The sequence below is a fragment of the Orbicella faveolata genome, unplaced genomic scaffold (genome assembly GCF_042242905.1).
Source record: "Orbicella faveolata isolate gen_17 unplaced genomic scaffold, um_ofav_v1 contig_12, whole genome shotgun sequence".
In the NCBI taxonomy this organism is placed as follows: Eukaryota; Metazoa; Cnidaria; class Anthozoa; order Scleractinia; family Merulinidae; genus Orbicella; species Orbicella faveolata.
The window spans coordinates 6,314,212-6,330,209 of NW_028301539.1; the positions used below are offsets into that span (position 1 = coordinate 6,314,212).

The window sequence follows — 15,998 nt, forward strand, 5'->3', positions numbered from 1 at the left end:
TACTTGAATTGTAAACTTAAGGAATCCTCCTGTCCAGAAAATGCCACCATAATAAAAGCAAAATCCGTTCATATATCACTGTCATTTGGAAAGGAACGGGAACACGGATAATGCTGGACTGCCCAAATTCAATTTTTTTCACTTCCTCTATCTTAATAATTATTCCGAGTCAGTCACATCAGTCCATAGGATGGAATTGTTATGAAGCCCTGTCAACTTCAAAGGTGGAAGCAAAGATGACAAGACCTATGTTGGAAGGGCCAAGACCGTGCACAATATTTTGTTTTGCGTCTAAATATAATGCATGAATAACGTAACTAAAACATTTCTTTTGGTTTGGTTGGCTCATAAGTCAGAAGTACACAACTATCGTTTGTATTTTGTGCACAGTCAAGAACAAAATATCGAACACGAACTTACACAAATAATTTGGTCGGCATTTGCAACGGTTTTAGTCTATTACCTATGGATACCTATGGACATGCATAGTTATACTCAACAATCTCAAGTGAATTTTTTTTTTTTTTTGATATATATATGACAACCTCTACTCGTAGATTACTTAAAGGGCGCACACATCCGCTTACAGTCAATGCTGATTGCATTTTGATGAACTACACCCCTCCCCCCCCCCCCCCCCGCTATTGCAAAAAAAGATTATCTCCGATTTTTATGTTTGTTTATCGTAATTTTTCATTGTGTTTATTACCACGTCATTCAATAAAAGATCATGAATGCTAGTCAAAGTTTTATCCATGCGAATGATGGTCCCCTATTTTTCTCAATTACTTGTTTACTGCACAAATGGGTGGTACAAAAACTACCTAACGTTACACTGCCCTAAGAGTTGCAAACGCTGTACCCAGTCCTGAAAAGTCAACAAAGGTTTGTAATGCAGAGACCTCAACTAATTTTCTTTTTCTTTTTCTTTTTCTTTTTCTTTTTTTTTTTTTTCAATTATGTGAATTCTTTTCTCTCTTATTGTTAACATAATCGGCTTACCTTTATCAATACGTTCTAATTCTTTAATTGAAAATCGTAATCAAAGATCGGTATGTGTGCTAAGATAAACGTTTTCTAAATTTGCACCACTTGTTGGAGAGGTTTGCCCTTTTATGTAGTTCCCAACTCGAAAAAGCACATAACGTAAACTCACGATTTTAAATTTAAAGTATTGTAAAGTGCCAAGGACAATTAGTGGAAAATGGCGCTATATAAATGTATATTTATTTATTTTATTTTATTTATCTATGTACATACATTACATGCACAGTAAGATACAATCTTACAGTGACTGCATGTAGCTATAGTTACATACTTTACGGTTACATACATACTTTACGGTTGTAAAGCATTTATCTTTACTGACCCTAATAAAGCACAAAATAAGACAATAATAAGATGAATTGGCATTCAATGAACGAGTTCAGAAATACCTATCTGGCTGGCTTATTTAATAGACCGTTCTCGCATTCCAACCAATAATGGCGCCGAGTCGAAGTCAGGGTGGACAAAAATAGAGCAAATGCATGAAAATTTTAAAATTAAACGAGACTTACCTGTAAGGTGAAGTTTGATTGGAATTCTATGATTCATTGGTCAGGAGCTAGGGAGTCACGTGAGATAGAGCGCGGGAACCTGAGCATTCAGTCTTTAAATCCTGTGAGTGGACACATAATTTCTCACTAGTTTAGGGTGGGCTGAAAAAACATATGCCCAATGTTGTGTAAGAATAGGGTGGGCACGTGACTCCCTAGCTCCTGACCAATGAATCATAGAATTCCAATCAAACTTCACCTTACAGGTAAGTCTCGTTTAATTTTAAAATTCTATTTCGTCATTGGTCTAAGTCACTAGTGAGTCACGTGAGACTTTAAAGCAATGTGGCCATGAACAGGTAAACAGAAGACCATTTTATTGCTTACTGGAACAGTCATGCGTGGAGACAAGTTCGTCCCCAAAATTGACAACTGCTTGAACTGGCTTGTCATAGAACTTTCTAAAAGTGCTTTCTCTGGACCATCCAGCTGCATCCATGATAGTATTAATAGAAACATTATTTGAGCATGCAGCTGAAGTGGCAGCAGCCCAGGTACTATGAGCAGAAAAAACCTTTGTGTTTACTCCAGCCTTTTCTAAAACATTCTTAATCCAGCGACTAACAGTGTCACGACTTACTGCTTTAAAGGGTTTAGTATAACTTAACCACAGAGGGTCATGACCAGTTCTGATTGGTTCTGTAAGTTTTAAATACTGCCTAAGGCAAGTCACAACACATAGACGTTCGTCTACTGGGTACGATTTAAACTCCAAGTGTCCTTGATGCCTGCCAGGTTTGGATGTCTTCAAAAGTTTAGCAATCTCAAAGTGAACAGTATCATTTGTAATCCTCATGCCACTAACTGTAAGTGCATGAACAGTTTGGCATCGCTGGCCAGATAACAATGCAACTAACAAAACAGTTTTATGTGTGATGTCTTTAAGGCTTAATTCCTGAAGTGGAGGCAGTGTCTTTAAATAGTCTAAAACAACAGAAACATTCCATATGTCCTTGTAACGTGGAAGGGAAGGCCTTGACTCAAAAACACCTTTAAGGAACCGGGAAACCAAAGGGTGATTTCCAAAGGAGCCACCATCTGGAAGGAAGATAACTGTGGATAAAGCACTTCTGGCTGTGTTAATACCACTATACGATAGGCCATTTTCATACTGCTGATAAAGAAATTCCAGACCATTCTCTATAGAAGCTGAAAGGGGATTAATACCCCTTGAACGACAGAACTCTTGCCATCGCTGGTGGTAAGTCTGGTACTGCTTTTGTGTACCCGTTCGCCAGGATTGCATGATGATCTTTGCAGCCCCAGCCGAAATTCCTCTGCTTGTAAGGAGATCCCTGACAAGTGGCAGACCAGTAGTTGAAGTTTCTTGTGTAGTGGGTGCAGCAGGTGGGGATGTGCTGGTAGGTACAGTGTGTCTTCCTTCCTAGGTAGCATGAGAGGAAAATCAATGAGCATATTCATTAAATATGGCCACCAAGTCTGAGTTGGCCAGTGTGGAACTACTAGTAAGCCTGTAGCTTCCTCGTCAGAAATCTTTTGTAATACCTGCTGTATGACACTAAATGGGGAGAATGCATAAAAGGTATACCCCTTCCAGGAGATGTGAAAGGCATTGATGGCATGGGCCTCTGGGTCAGGCTGGTATGCAACATAGGGCTTTAACTGGAAATTCAATCTAGAGGCAAACAAATCCACATTAGGAGTCACGCCTAATTTTTTAGTAGCAGCATCAAAAATTGGCTTCTGTAAAGTCCATTCTGTTTCTGTCCGGGGCAGCCGTGACTCTCTATCTGCCTCAGTATTTTGTTTTCCAGGAATATGTGTAACTGATAGCCAAACACTATGGTCTATGCACCACAACCAGATTTGGTGTGAAAGTTGATTGTTTACTCGAGAATGGCATGTGCCCATTTGGTTAATGGTAGTAACTGCAGTAGTGTTATCAACCAGGAGTTTCACATGTTTACCCTGGACTACACTTGAGAAAGATTTCAAGGCAAGGGAAACAGCAAGCATTTCCAAATAATTAATGTCATGCTGTGCTTCTTCTGGGGACCAATTCCCTCCAGAGGTGACTGTATCAATACAGCAACCCCATCCAATCAGAGAAGCATCTGTTGTCATAGTAACCTGGGGGTCTCCATGGTTGATAAGGTTATAGGCTGTGGGCAGTGCAGTGACCCACCATTTTAGGTCAATTATGGCTTCCTGGGATAAGTTCATGTTCTTATCAAAATTCCCTCTGTGTAGTTTTAGAGCTCGCGTTTTGTCCATTTCAAGGAACCTATGGTGTAATGGGCCATACATCACCCCTGGAAAAACTAGAGGTCATAAGCCCAAGTACTTGAGCCACATCCCTTATAGAAGGGGAGACAGTAGCGAGCAGATTTTCACATGCATCTTTTAATTTTAGAGCTCTGTCTGGAGTCAGTGAAACCTGCATCAAAATAGAGTTGAGAACAAAACCAAGGAAAGTTATAATTTGTGTCGGAAGTAGGACAGTCTTTTCAGGGTGAATTACAAACCCCACTTTGTCAAGCAAACTGGTTGTATCAATGACATTTTTGGTACATTGGCAGAGATTATCTGCTGTCAACCAGGAGTCGTCTATATATGCAACTGAAATGTGCCCCTGTTGTCTCAAAAGTGAAAAAAACCGGCTTTAGCAGCTTTGTGAACTTCCTAGGGCAAAGTGCTAATCCATTCGGAAAACAGACAAATTGGTACAAGGCTCCTTTCCATTCAAACTTAAGAAGTTTTTGATGGTCCTTACATATTGGCACTGAGTAATAGGAGTCTTTCAGGTCTATGGATGCCATGTAGCTCCTCGGCTTCATTAGCCTGATGGCAGACCAGATGTTGTCCATTTTAAAATGATAGTGAGTTACATTTGCATTAAAACATTTCAAGTTTAAAATCATTCGAAAAAAGCCATCCTTTTTGGGTCTGGTAAAGATAGGTGATATAAATTCCCCTGGCTCGTGTTGGCAAGGTTGAATGACTCCCTTCTTGAGGAGCTGGGTTATTTCCAAATCAACCGATTCTGTTTGTATTTCTGATAACTTAGGTTGCATAAAGGGTTTGACCTGCATTGGCAGAGAATCAAATTCAATATATTGACCAGTAACAGTCTCTAAAACTTCAGGATCAGAAGTCAACTCTTGCCATATGTGGGAATAAGCGGCTAAACTGCCTGCTTTGAATGTTTGTATTCTCCCCTGAAAATACTTTAAAAGTGATGGCAAAATAACTTTAAATTCGCTTACCGGGGTGGTACTAAGAGTCGCAATAATGTTACTGGTTACTTCCGGGCCGTTTGGCCGGTCTGTTTCTTCCAGTGGTGTTGATATGGAGTCGACTTCTTGTACGACTGGTTACCCGGAGGCGTTTTGCCTAAAAAAGGCTTCCACTGCTGGTTATTACCTGGCGTGTGCGATTTGCCATAGGATCGCCTATTGGCGGAGTTAGAGGGGCTTGCCGTGCTACTGATCTTGTTTGAAGCACGGATGTGATTAAGTTGCGTTTGCAGTTCATCGCCAAACAAAAAAATTGTAATAGGCACGTGTGAAGCACACAGTGTGGCATAATCTTTGTGCAGTGTTGGGCGAATGGCTTCACGCCTCCTTTGGGATATTTCGAAGCTGATATGCCCAAGAAGTGCTAATGCATCGGCATTCATTCGGACCATATTGTCAACATCAACTTTACCGTCCTCGGCACGAGCCTTCAACAACATATCGGTGGTTTGTGCGGTTATATTACCGACCTTCGTAAGTGTGGTTTGCAAGTTTGACAACTTCAGGTCCTTGCCCCTCGTGTGCCGATCGAGGCGCCCCCAGATTTCAGGGTTTACCTTCGGAATGATTAGCCGATCACAGTTTATCGGTCGAAGGTATTTATCCGATTTTTCCTTGAGGTTGTCTCGTCAAGCTTAGTAAGCCACCTGAAGTTTACGATCTTGGCAAGTTTCTCAGACACTTTCGGGGCAGTTTTCTCCGTGTCGGTGAGAGACTACGTGATGTCATCGAGTAAAGAATCGCTTTCATCATCTGCACTGGTTTCGCACGTGGAGCCGTTGCTCTTGTCGGCGACAACTTTAGGTCGTTTGTTTGAAGCCAAAAGTGCGTCTGCATCTGATTCCTCTGTGTCAGAGTTATCCCCTGTTGACGGGGATTTTCGTTTTGTGGCAGGTTCTGCCGTTGTAGGGGTCTGAGTTTCCCCTTTCTCTTTCAATGATCTGAGCGATGCGCCCATTTCGGTCATGTTCTTATTCAACGACTGGAGGGTCGCAAGTATAGCGTCGTTGGCACTAAAAGACCCTCCAGAAAAGCCGTCAGATTCCTGACTCAGCAATGCTTCCTCATGCATCGAAGAAGGATCGTTTTTATCCATTTTCTGATGAATTTTCGAAGGATAATTCAACCATACGACTGACTGCTCAAAGGTCAACGCTCGAACTGAATGCTCAGGTTCCCGCGCTCTATCTCACGTGACTCACTAGTGACTTAGACCAATGACGAAATAGAATGCCCTCCCCAACCTCGCCGCTCCGTATCTATTATTTGCACGCACTGAAGAGGAATGCGGAGTAGATCTATTCAGATGGCCACTGACCCGGCCCAACAAACTAATTCTCAAAGTTCATGACTTCGCTTCCGGTACCAACGAAGCATTGTCATTTCGACTAAAAAGCTAGCTCGTGAGCAAGCTGTTTAAGTAGCTCTTAGTGTAGAGATTGCGTACAAGCTTCTTAAGAACATGAAGAAAGCAATCCTCAGTTTGTAAGTCAACATATGAAGGACCATATATATTTGAACTGCTGAGAGAGATATAAAGGCATGAATGATCATCGCAGTTATGTAACTGCCGCGGTGATCATTCATGTCTCTACGCAATCGTCAGACTTTTTCGAGACAAACTCCTTGTACGTCATAAGTTAATTGAGTCTCAAAAATACCAATTGGAACATGAGTTCTGTCGCATGCTCCCGGCCCTGTCACCTTACCGCTGAGCGCCCAACCGAAGAGGAGACAGTAAACAGTTATTGATGTCATAGTTTTCTTGTTTACTATTCGATTTTTAATTTTATTAGCACATTTTATTGTTTGTTTTGATTAATTAATAAATTATTTGACTGATTTTACATGCGTGTCAACTGACATTTTATGACCTTTGTATCTCGCGTTGCTTTAGTCACGCGATCGAACTGAATTTAAGCTATGTCATTTCGGTTTCCTTTGTTGAATGTGGTGAGCAAACTTAAATACACCATTATGGAAAAACAGAACATCTCCCTTGGAAAACTTGTGAACGTTGTAGTGAATTGGAGGTGAGGGGAATTTTAATTGGGATCATTGGGTCCATAAATCTATTTACGTATAACGTGCCTGAGACGAGGGACATGACAGAAAATGGAGAGCGATACTACAGGTAATTCATTAATTCACTTGTTTGTCAAAAGAATTAATCACTTTGAAAGACGTTACAACATAGCTAATAGCGTTTACAATCGACTGCGTGTGGTTTTGCAGGATTCACAGGTTCCACGGTCCCACAGTTCTACATGTGTGGTCCATGGTTCCTCGAATTCTCCGGTTAAGACATCCCATTCATCAAATCTTAACTTGTGCTCGATTCATTACGTCATGTTTTGTTTGTCACGCCTATGGAATGTTGACTTTCGAGGCATAGAGGCATCATTTTGTTGATGCTAAGCACCTCATACCGCAATTTCGGCGTAAAAAGGCAGCAACAGTTGTTTGATTGTGCTGCCGTTTAGCAGCATTCACCGCATCTCTCGGTATACAGACAAACGGTTACATTATGCACGTAGCAGTTATTCTAATCTGCTTGGCTTTGTCGTGCCGTGCCTCTGAAGGTTTGTGTATTTGTCTTTACATTTGGTCGTTTCGATTGCCTTTAGTTAGCTAATGGACCACTGCGATATTTCAAACTTCACCGGCAAATGATAGCTTGACTATTTCGTAGTTTGCCTTCCCCCCTTCTTTTTCCTTGTCATTCGTGTTCTGCATTTCCTTAGTGAAACTAGATCGAAGTTCAGTTGCGCATGGTTGATTTGCAGTCATCTTACACCAGGCTATTGTTATTTTTGCTAAGGTTTACGACTGCATTTCATTTATTCCGGGCAAGTCGTAATTAAATTACAATTAGCGTTAACATTGCTAACGTAAATTTAAAACAGCGTCCACGTAAACGTTCGGGTTAACGTTGACCAACGTACGTAAGCATATTCACCGCAGGCCTTCGAGTTGACCGCGCTGTAACCAGCTCACATAACTTATCAACACGATACGTCACTTCCTACTAGGCATAACCTCGCTGCCACTGTATTTTGTATTAAAACTGTACTTCACTTTCGAGGCCATAGATCTCTAGTCAAGTTGCTTTGAAGTCTTTGCCTTTGCGAACATTTCTTTTATCTGAGTGAAATTATTATCTAATATTACGTTACTATAGATGACCCTGACTTTGTTGTCTACCTTATCAGTTTCCAATATATTTGTATTTTCTTTTGAATGTTTAGACCTTTTCCTAGCCTCTAAGCAGGCTAATCACACAGGCTTCCTCTCCTACTTTCTTTTCCCGAAAAAAGCCTGCTCGCAGACCAACCTTTCCGCGCTAAAATTCGCTTTGCTGAAAATTGGGAAAACGTTGTACAGAATTACCGAGTATTTTGTATGAGAAGAATAAGTGTTCAAGTGAAAACATTCGGCAGCAGACTATCCTAATCTAGCTCCAGGAAGTAGGTGCTGCACAAAGGTGCCGAGATCTCGGTGAACAACTAATTTCCAACGTCACTCGGCTATGAATGAAAATTTCTACCAAAGTATCACCTAACACTAAATTTCGCAGATCTCAAATCTAAGCTACACTCTTTCAGAAATGTGCTAGCTAGTGCTGTTTTTACTGCTTTTTGGCTAGTTTTGACAATTAAAGAAAGGAAGCTAATTTTATGGGATTCAAACTTTAAGCACACAAAATTACATTCTTTTCAAATCTTTGCCTCGGGCTTATCCTTAAGATATTCTTAAAAATTCGCAAATATCAGCCTCCATATTCTTATAGAGCATATTCGTATATATAAAAAAAAAAGAAAGAGTGTATGCGTTAAGGACGTTCGCGCTAATTGTTTCTGCGCATCCTTATTGCGCACGCAACTTCACACGCCACGTCATGTATGAGAGCGCGCGCTAAGTAATTAACAGTGATACGGCAGATGGCGATTGTTATAGCTTTGCCTGGATTTAACGATCTTGGACGTTCAGTAACCTCTACTTTTCTTTCTAGAAACAGATCTTATTTACAATTATCTCCAGGTTGTCCAAAAATGAACAAAAAATCAATATGGGAAGTTCAAGAATTCAAGATTTCAGTCCACGGGACATGGAATCCTGCCATCTTGCGGCTGCACTATGGTCGCTAAATGCGAACTTGTCCTTTAAGGATTACCTCACCAGTTGACTAAATTCACTCAATAGGTCCACTTAAGCAATATTTGGAAAAGAACATTTCACTTCAAAGATCTAATTGCAATATTTTTGGGCTTACAGACACTGTGGCCTTATTCACTAACAAAGCCCGATTTTTTCAGATTTAGCATGGGTGTTCTTTCGGATGATCCCCGTCCCAGTTTATTTTATTTTATTATTACTATTATTATTATTATTATTATTATTATTATTATTATTTTTATTATTATTATTATCATTATTATTATTTGACATTTCTGTCATAACTAACTCATCATCTTACAGTGGTAAAAGTCTCAGAAAAAAAAAATCAATATTGGAAATTTTCACGCGAACGTCCTCAAATAACGCATTGTTTCTTAGCTGTCAGCCACATTTTTGACCATTCTCAGACTTTCGTAAAATGCTATGCAGACCTTCTGAGAGGAATTGATGACTCCTAAGTTATGAAGCCCATTTTCATGCTAGCGATATTCATAGTAGTCAGAATATCTGAACGGATTTAATCGACAACCAACTCCTGCGCGTCCCACCCCTCCTATCCACTTCCACAACTTCTTATTTGCATCTCCAGGGTGCAGAGTAGCTATCGGCTCTTTATATGTGCACGTTCCATCGTGCACAACGCCTTTTGAAGCGCTTGACAACACTAAAGATAATTTTCTTTCCTTCCCTTACACCAACACATACGTACCTAGAGCCAAAATAACTGTGGCGTTGCGGATCGAGTTTACGTTTGTTTTCTCAAAGCTACGTTTGACAAAATAGTAAAATGAAAGAATGGCTGGATTGCGTTGCTGGGATAAATTGTGCTGAGGAATATCTGTTTTACAGAATGTGGCAAAAGGCCTCCTTTACCTCGCGTACTTGGTGGAGAGGAAGCTTTTCCTCACTCCTGGCCTTGGCAAGCCATGATCGAAGTGAAAAATAGGAAAGATGCGAAATGGCAGCACAAATGTGGAGGTTCCCTAATCCACTCGGAGTGGATCGTAACAGCAGCTCACTGTTTGGCGTTCTCACCAGATCCAAGGATATATAGAATAGTTCTAGGTTTGTATATCAAAAATACGGTAGAAATAATAATAATAATAATAATAATAATAACAATAAACCACTCAAAAACAAAAATATAACAGGGATGAAACTAACAAACAAACCAAAATTGAAAGCAATATTTGTATGTATATATTCCTGGATTTTTCCTTACCGTTTTATTGTTATTATTTTTTTTAATTTGTGGCAAATGCAGTTTTGTTTTCTTCAAACGAAGTGGGCTTCTAGTGGCTGTCATCGACAACCTTTGGCTATGTCTTTTAACTTTATTGGGTTCGTCTCACAGAAAAGGATACACAAGGAAGTGAAGATTTTTCTTTTATTTTGCTTTTTTTGTTGTTGTTGTTTGTCTTTGGTTTTATTTCGTTTGTTTGTTTGTTTGTTTGCTTTTTTCGTCGGGGCGGGGGGGGGGGATGGTATTTCGTCAAGAGCTTCCATATAACTTCTTTTCCCGGGGTACCATCGGGATACACATTTAAAAAAATAACTGCTTATCCTAAATAAATCCAGTTCTAGGAGAAGCCCACGTTTTACCAGCTGTTTATGATTCCGGGACAGTACTTGTAATTAATTTTATTGTGTGATTCAGTCACGCTATATCTGTACCTTTTTACATTAAAAATAAAGATAAATAAATAAAATAAAAAAATTTAAAAAACTTATCTTTTGGCAGGCGCCCATGATCGAACGAAACGGGAAGACACAGACCAATACTTTGAAATCTCACAGCTCTACGTTCACAAGCGATATCAAACAGACTCTGGCTATGGTCACGACATCGCACTTATCAGACTGTCAAGGTCGGCGGTCCTTAACAAGGGTGTTGGTTTGGTGTGTCTCCCGGAACAGGACAGTAGAGTTGCCGTCCATACCGCGTGCTACTTGACAGGTAACGCTGCATTTAGCAGTATATTATTCTTCTTACCAATAGAGATCGATCACGGCTTCTAGTCGAGACATGAGTGTATTTATCGTCAAGAAAACATGTCGTTAAAGTAAAGAAAAACCACTTACAAGGAGGTAGAGTTACTATCTTGCGGTAAATTTAAAGATTCACAACAATATTGATACAGCCGCAAGACGAGCAGAAACGGATAATCGGAGAAAGTTTTTTCTTAAATGCCTGATATTTATATATAGATATATATCTATTTTTTTTTTTTGTTCTGGATGGGATATAATTGATTATAATATAGATAGAACCCTGCGCGCGCTCTGATGGGTCAAAAACCCATGTTTTATCAGAGTATGAAACATAGAAAAAGCGTGTTTTATTGTTTTTCGTCACATTACCTCTCTAGTCAACATTTCTGTTAGAGATAGCAAAAAAAAGAAAAAAAAATTATTTGAAGAAATTTGTGATGGAGCTCTCTGTGAAACAGCAGAAAGTATTGAGGAAGAGGCATGTAGCACTTTTGTGGTATTAAATTGCGTCAGTTTGTCGATCTCGTTATTTTGTTGTTTCTACTCGCGGCGTGTAAAATCTATATCATAAAGCAAATGAAGAAGTCTAAGCCGAGCAGCAGACAGTTCTCAAATGCCCGTCGTTTTTTATCACAGTGTAATACACAGCTTAGGCTTCTTTATCTGTTAAGGTAAGGGACCTGAGAGGGGGGGGGGGTGGTGGCAGGGAAGGCTGGAATGAAGAGGGGGGGAGTCGGGGTTGAACACACGTATTTGAAATTGTACTGGCAAGAAAGGCTTAATTTATTTTAATTCAACTGTCGAGTGTTCGATTGTGTTATGTCCTCACATATAATTGATTTTGTTAAACTAGCCATGTATTGAAACGAATGGATTTCTGGGACTTAATTCAAAGTTCTGATTTTTGTTTGTTTGTTTGTTTTTTTGTTTGTTTTTTTTTTTAAGGCTGGGGATTTTCAAAAAGCGGAAATAATACAAAAGCCCAAAAGCTGCAGCAAGCCCAGATGCCTACGGTTAACTACTCAACTTGCTCCGAGGGAAATTCATTCTTTCAACCCATTGACGATCAATCAATGCTTTGCGCTGGTTTTGGCGGGAGCAGCCCCATCAGCGGTTGCAACGGTGACAGTGGCGGGCCTTTTGTATGTCCAGAGGATGGGAGATTTGTTCTGAGAGGTGCAGTGAGCTGGGGAATTCCTGGATGTCCTGCCGGAAAAACTTACTCGGTTTTCACTCGCATAAGTTCTTTCGTGGACTGGATTAAAGATCACATGAAGAACAGTGACAATTATTAGGCTATTTCTCTTGTTTGTCCCATGGAAAGTATAATTAATTAAGAAGTTCGATTCTGGCATCATTATATGCTGTATGTTTTCAGACGTACCATAGATGCATTTTATTTTGGCTCTGTGAAAAGTGTAAACTAGGTAGGTGATGTTGCCATGGCAACATTGACCTTGATTTTCAGATTTCAGGTTTAAACGATTATGCGCTTTCTGAAAGAGATAATTTCTCGAGTACAATCAGAATCTTATATGTACTCGACGTAATTCTGCTTTATGAGATAATGAAAACTCTTAGCCGGATGTGACGGATTCGATGACGTCATACCTTATGCATTAGTGGTGTTATTAATGTGTACACGTGATATATCAACCTGAAAAACTGTGAACTGGTCTTCGTTGTAGGCGTTATTCCCGCTCTCCCCTCTCCCCTGTTTTACGCCTGCTAAGCAAACAGCAAACCAATCCCCTGCACTTTTTTTGTTTGAAGATCCCACAGTGCAAATGTGTGTGTGTATTTTGAAATACCAATAAAACAAATAAAGAAACATCTCTATTGTTAATATATCGATCGTTTATTCAATGTTTCAAATCTGCTGATCTGGAAAAGACATCGTTTTGTTGCGAAGAATCTCCATTGACTTTCACTGAGCTGTGAAACGGTAGAAACGTACAAAATCAGACTTCTTATATCACTGTGGTTGTAATAGCTCCGCAAAGGGACATTTCTCATGTTTTAGACCAATAAGTTTCTAGAGCGTAACCTTGCAAGCCTTCCTCTCCCATCCCCCACCCCATATAATCTGAAGTTCATGTATGTGCGGCGAGGATGTGGTTAAGGGAATTTTGACACTTTTTGGTGTTAAGTATGGTATACGTTCTGACCATTTTGGCCTGAAATCGATAATTTTTGCGCTCTCAGAAGAACATTAACAGGGTATGATCTTCAGATTATAAAGCGATTCATTGTCAAACTTCTAGGCAAATCGAAGCCTTTTTTGGCTCACTGGGAGCATTTATAATATACTTTATTCCATGGGTCTGAAAAAGGGTGTAAATATAAGGAACAGGAACCCCTTAGACGAACTTTGTGATCACTCGGAATGCTCTTAGTGTATTTGGCAAGAGTGTTAAATTAAGAAACGTCTCCGAGGAAACTAGCTCCTAACCTTCAGCACCTTCCGCATGTCTTTTTACAATTCGCTATCACGTAGTCATTTTCGTAGCAGAGATACCCCCAAAGGTTGCATTGCGGATTTCCATCTTCGCAAACTAAGAAAGAACCAAAACAACAGCGTGAACTATAAGGGGATATGTTATTCTACAAAGTCTGGCCTAGACGTGATCCATCAAGATACGTAATTCTGCAGACATGACCTGTGTGTGAAGTGGGTGCTGGTCGACCAATGCCCCGTAAAACCCGTCAAGAAGTGTTCATCTCCACCCCTCCCCACTCCGGAAATAGCGGAATCTCTTCTAGACAATACTGACGGGGGCGATTTGGATACATCTTAGAAGTCAAAACTCGTAGGATGATACAGATTAAGAGGTAGCAGGAGCCTATGGTTTCCTAGCTGCAAAATCTAAAACGGCTATCCCGCATTTTTTTTTCTTTTCTTTTTAGTTATCAAGTCCCCCTCCCACCTTCCAACCCCCTGCACCCCCATGACTTATCCCCAAATAAGCAGATCAGAACATTCAGGGAACTTCTGTCAGTTTGCAGCGAAGGAATATGGGTTCAAACAAAACCGAGCTTGCATTATGCGGGGGACAGCTTTTTATGCAGATTTTTTTCCTTGAATGATTCGAATGAATCACTTACTGCCTCTGAAGCTGGAGAACGACGGAAATAGACAAAAATACATTGTTTAGATGATACTTACAACCACCGCCACCACCACCATTTGCACCTCCGCCGTTTCCATAACCTGTTAAACAAAACATGGCAGAAATTAAATGTTACCAGCTGCAAGATCATTCGAAATAATTAACGTAGGGTTTTAACGTAGGGGTTTAATCGTGTTAATCAATAAATGAAGCTTAATATTTAACCGGCAGACTTTTTCTAAAACGTTAGGGAAACCTTTCGTGGGTGTCGGAGTAATTTTGAAACTGGATTCGACTCTAGTTAATGACGAGTAGTATATTTCGTTTTCACATTAAACTTGTGCAACATACCATACAAGTATTGTATGCCTGCGATGTCATCAGAATGGAGCCGCATGTTAGGAACGTATCCTGTGTAGTATGGATACATGATGGCGTCACGTACATCGGAATGATCAAGACCAAGTGCGTGCCCGAATTCATGAGTGGCTACCCATAGTAGATTAGTTCCTCTTGACGTTCCATCTGTATATGTCTCAGCCTCGTCAAAATGGGCGCGACCGTCTTGTGGAAAGAAAGCGTGTGCCAAAACTTTTCCCGCACCGTCAAAGGGGTAACCGCACCTCCTTTCACCCCTTACCCCGCCATGAGAATTGTATCCAAAACTAGACGGAAATGAAAGGAACAACTGAAATGAAACAACAACTTGTTACTATTCTAACAATCACAATTTAAAACCGGCATCAGAATATTTTACCATGCGCATAGTTTTCAAAGGTACCATTTGTTCGACGTTTTGCAGTCACAGGCTTTGTTTGGAGAACTAGGTTAAGAGGTTCCCTTCGGACATTATCAATACCTCAAAATCATAAATACACAGACCTAGAAATATCCTTGTGAGTGGTGGCGTAAAACCACCTTTTCCCCATAATTTGAAATTCAAATTTGTCGAAATTACAGCCTTGCAGCATAAGCTCATTACAATATCTACGACAGCGGAATTTATCATGCCATTCGTCAAGCGAACAGAAAATGTGTACTTGTAAATACAGGTTGGGGGAAAGAAACTTGGCAACTGTAGATAAATTGTGAAGCGCAGAAGAAAAAATGTAAAATAATTGAGTATTATATAATAATGTACCTTATCTTTAAGTCCGCTCTTTCAGGACTGTTAGTTCTTGAAAAAGACAACGCCGACACGTCGGCCCAGTATTGCAAAGCTTTCTGAAAGATGCGTTCCTGGGTGCCTTGAGGTAGATCCCGGCCAAACTGAATGTAGTAAGTCAATCGGGTTTTTCTCCACTTTGAACCTATTTTGTAACGTCGCACTCGATCGCTGCCTGCTGCGTCATCCGGCATGCCGCATCGTGGTTTCTTCATCTGACGAATTGTCGCACTGTCAAGTCTACCGGTCACTTTGAGACCAGCAAAACGCTGAAAATGCCTGATGGCTGAGTCGACGTCGTGATTTCCAGATCTTGAAGTCGACAGATAATGGTACTGGTTGAGAAAATTCTGCAACAACAGCAGACAACATACTGAGTCGCCTACTTGGAAAAAAATCTAAGATAGCTAAAAGAGTTTGAGAGGAGACCATATAATCATATAACTTACCATGGCAAAAAAAAATAACAACACCACCAACGCCAACAACAACGTAACAACAACGTAACAGCAACAACAAAAAGAAAACAAAAACAAAGCAAACACATATTTTATGGGCAAGTAAAAGTACATTCTCTAGCAGTTTTCTCTTCTTACCATTGCCATTGTCTCATCATCCCTGGCCTGAGTTAAGGCCAGCGCCCCTAAAACTATAAAGAGTACTAGCGACAACATGTCTTCCAACCCAACAGTCTCAC

General features: G+C 40.3%; 3 protein-coding genes and 1 pseudogene across 3 annotated transcripts; 1 reads left to right on the top strand and 3 right to left on the bottom strand.

The window, feature by feature from the left end:
• Positions 1-1,898: 1,898 nt before the first annotated feature.
• On the bottom strand, positions 1,899-3,089 carry LOC149116300 (uncharacterized). Its single transcript, XM_089282226.1, has one exon. The coding sequence runs from the start codon at positions 2,842-2,844 to the stop codon at positions 1,915-1,917; it is 930 nt and encodes a 309-aa protein (XP_089138352.1). The 5' UTR covers positions 2,845-3,089; the 3' UTR covers positions 1,899-1,914.
• Positions 3,090-4,842: 1,753 nt separating this feature from the next.
• On the bottom strand, positions 4,843-6,073 carry LOC149116301 (uncharacterized; annotated as a pseudogene).
• Positions 6,074-7,204: 1,131 nt separating this feature from the next.
• On the top strand, positions 7,205-12,874 carry LOC110046928 (elastase-1-like). The gene is made up of 4 exons (XM_089282245.1): positions 7,205-7,437; positions 9,884-10,099; positions 10,776-10,991; positions 11,972-12,874. Exons 1-4 carry the CDS (start codon positions 7,383-7,385, stop codon positions 12,319-12,321), a joined length of 837 nt encoding a protein of 278 aa, XP_089138371.1. The 5' UTR covers positions 7,205-7,382; the 3' UTR covers positions 12,322-12,874.
• On the bottom strand, positions 12,864-15,998 carry LOC110046894 (matrilysin-like). Its single transcript, XM_020752610.2, has 6 exons — positions 15,898-15,998; positions 15,278-15,651; positions 14,488-14,801; positions 14,193-14,237; positions 13,479-13,581; positions 12,864-12,961 (listed from the first exon to the last, which is right to left on the bottom strand). Exons 1-5 carry the CDS (start codon positions 15,973-15,975, stop codon positions 13,481-13,483), a joined length of 912 nt encoding a protein of 303 aa, XP_020608269.2. The 5' UTR covers positions 15,976-15,998; the 3' UTR covers positions 12,864-12,961; positions 13,479-13,480.

What these genes read in the sequence shown, in the direction of transcription:
- LOC110046928 (XM_089282245.1), top strand. Translation starts at nt 7,383, where the DNA reads ATGCACGTAGCAGTTATTCTAATCTGCTTGGCTTTGTCGTGCCGTGCC. An exon ending in GTCGTGCCGTGCCTCTGAAG is followed by an intron (nt 7,438 to 9,883) that starts GTTTGTGTATTT and finishes TCTGTTTTACAG; the next exon opens with AATGTGGCAAAAGGCCTCCT. An exon ending in TACCGCGTGCTACTTGACAG is followed by an intron (nt 10,992 to 11,971) that starts GTAACGCTGCAT and finishes TTTTTTTTTAAG; the next exon opens with GCTGGGGATTTTCAAAAAGC.
- LOC149116300 (XM_089282226.1), bottom strand. Translation starts at nt 2,844, where the DNA reads ATGCAATCCTGGCGAACGGGTACACAAAAGCAGTACCAGACTTACCAC.
- LOC110046894 (XM_020752610.2), bottom strand. Translation starts at nt 15,975, where the DNA reads ATGTTGTCGCTAGTACTCTTTATAGTTTTAGGGGCGCTGGCCTTAACT. An exon ending in ATGATGAGACAATGGCAATG is followed by an intron (nt 15,652 to 15,897) that starts GTAAGAAGAGAA and finishes CTGTTGTTGCAG; the next exon opens with AATTTTCTCAACCAGTACCA. An exon ending in AGGCATACAATACTTGTATG is followed by an intron (nt 14,238 to 14,487) that starts GTATGTTGCACA and finishes TTTGTTTAACAG; the next exon opens with GTTATGGAAACGGCGGAGGT.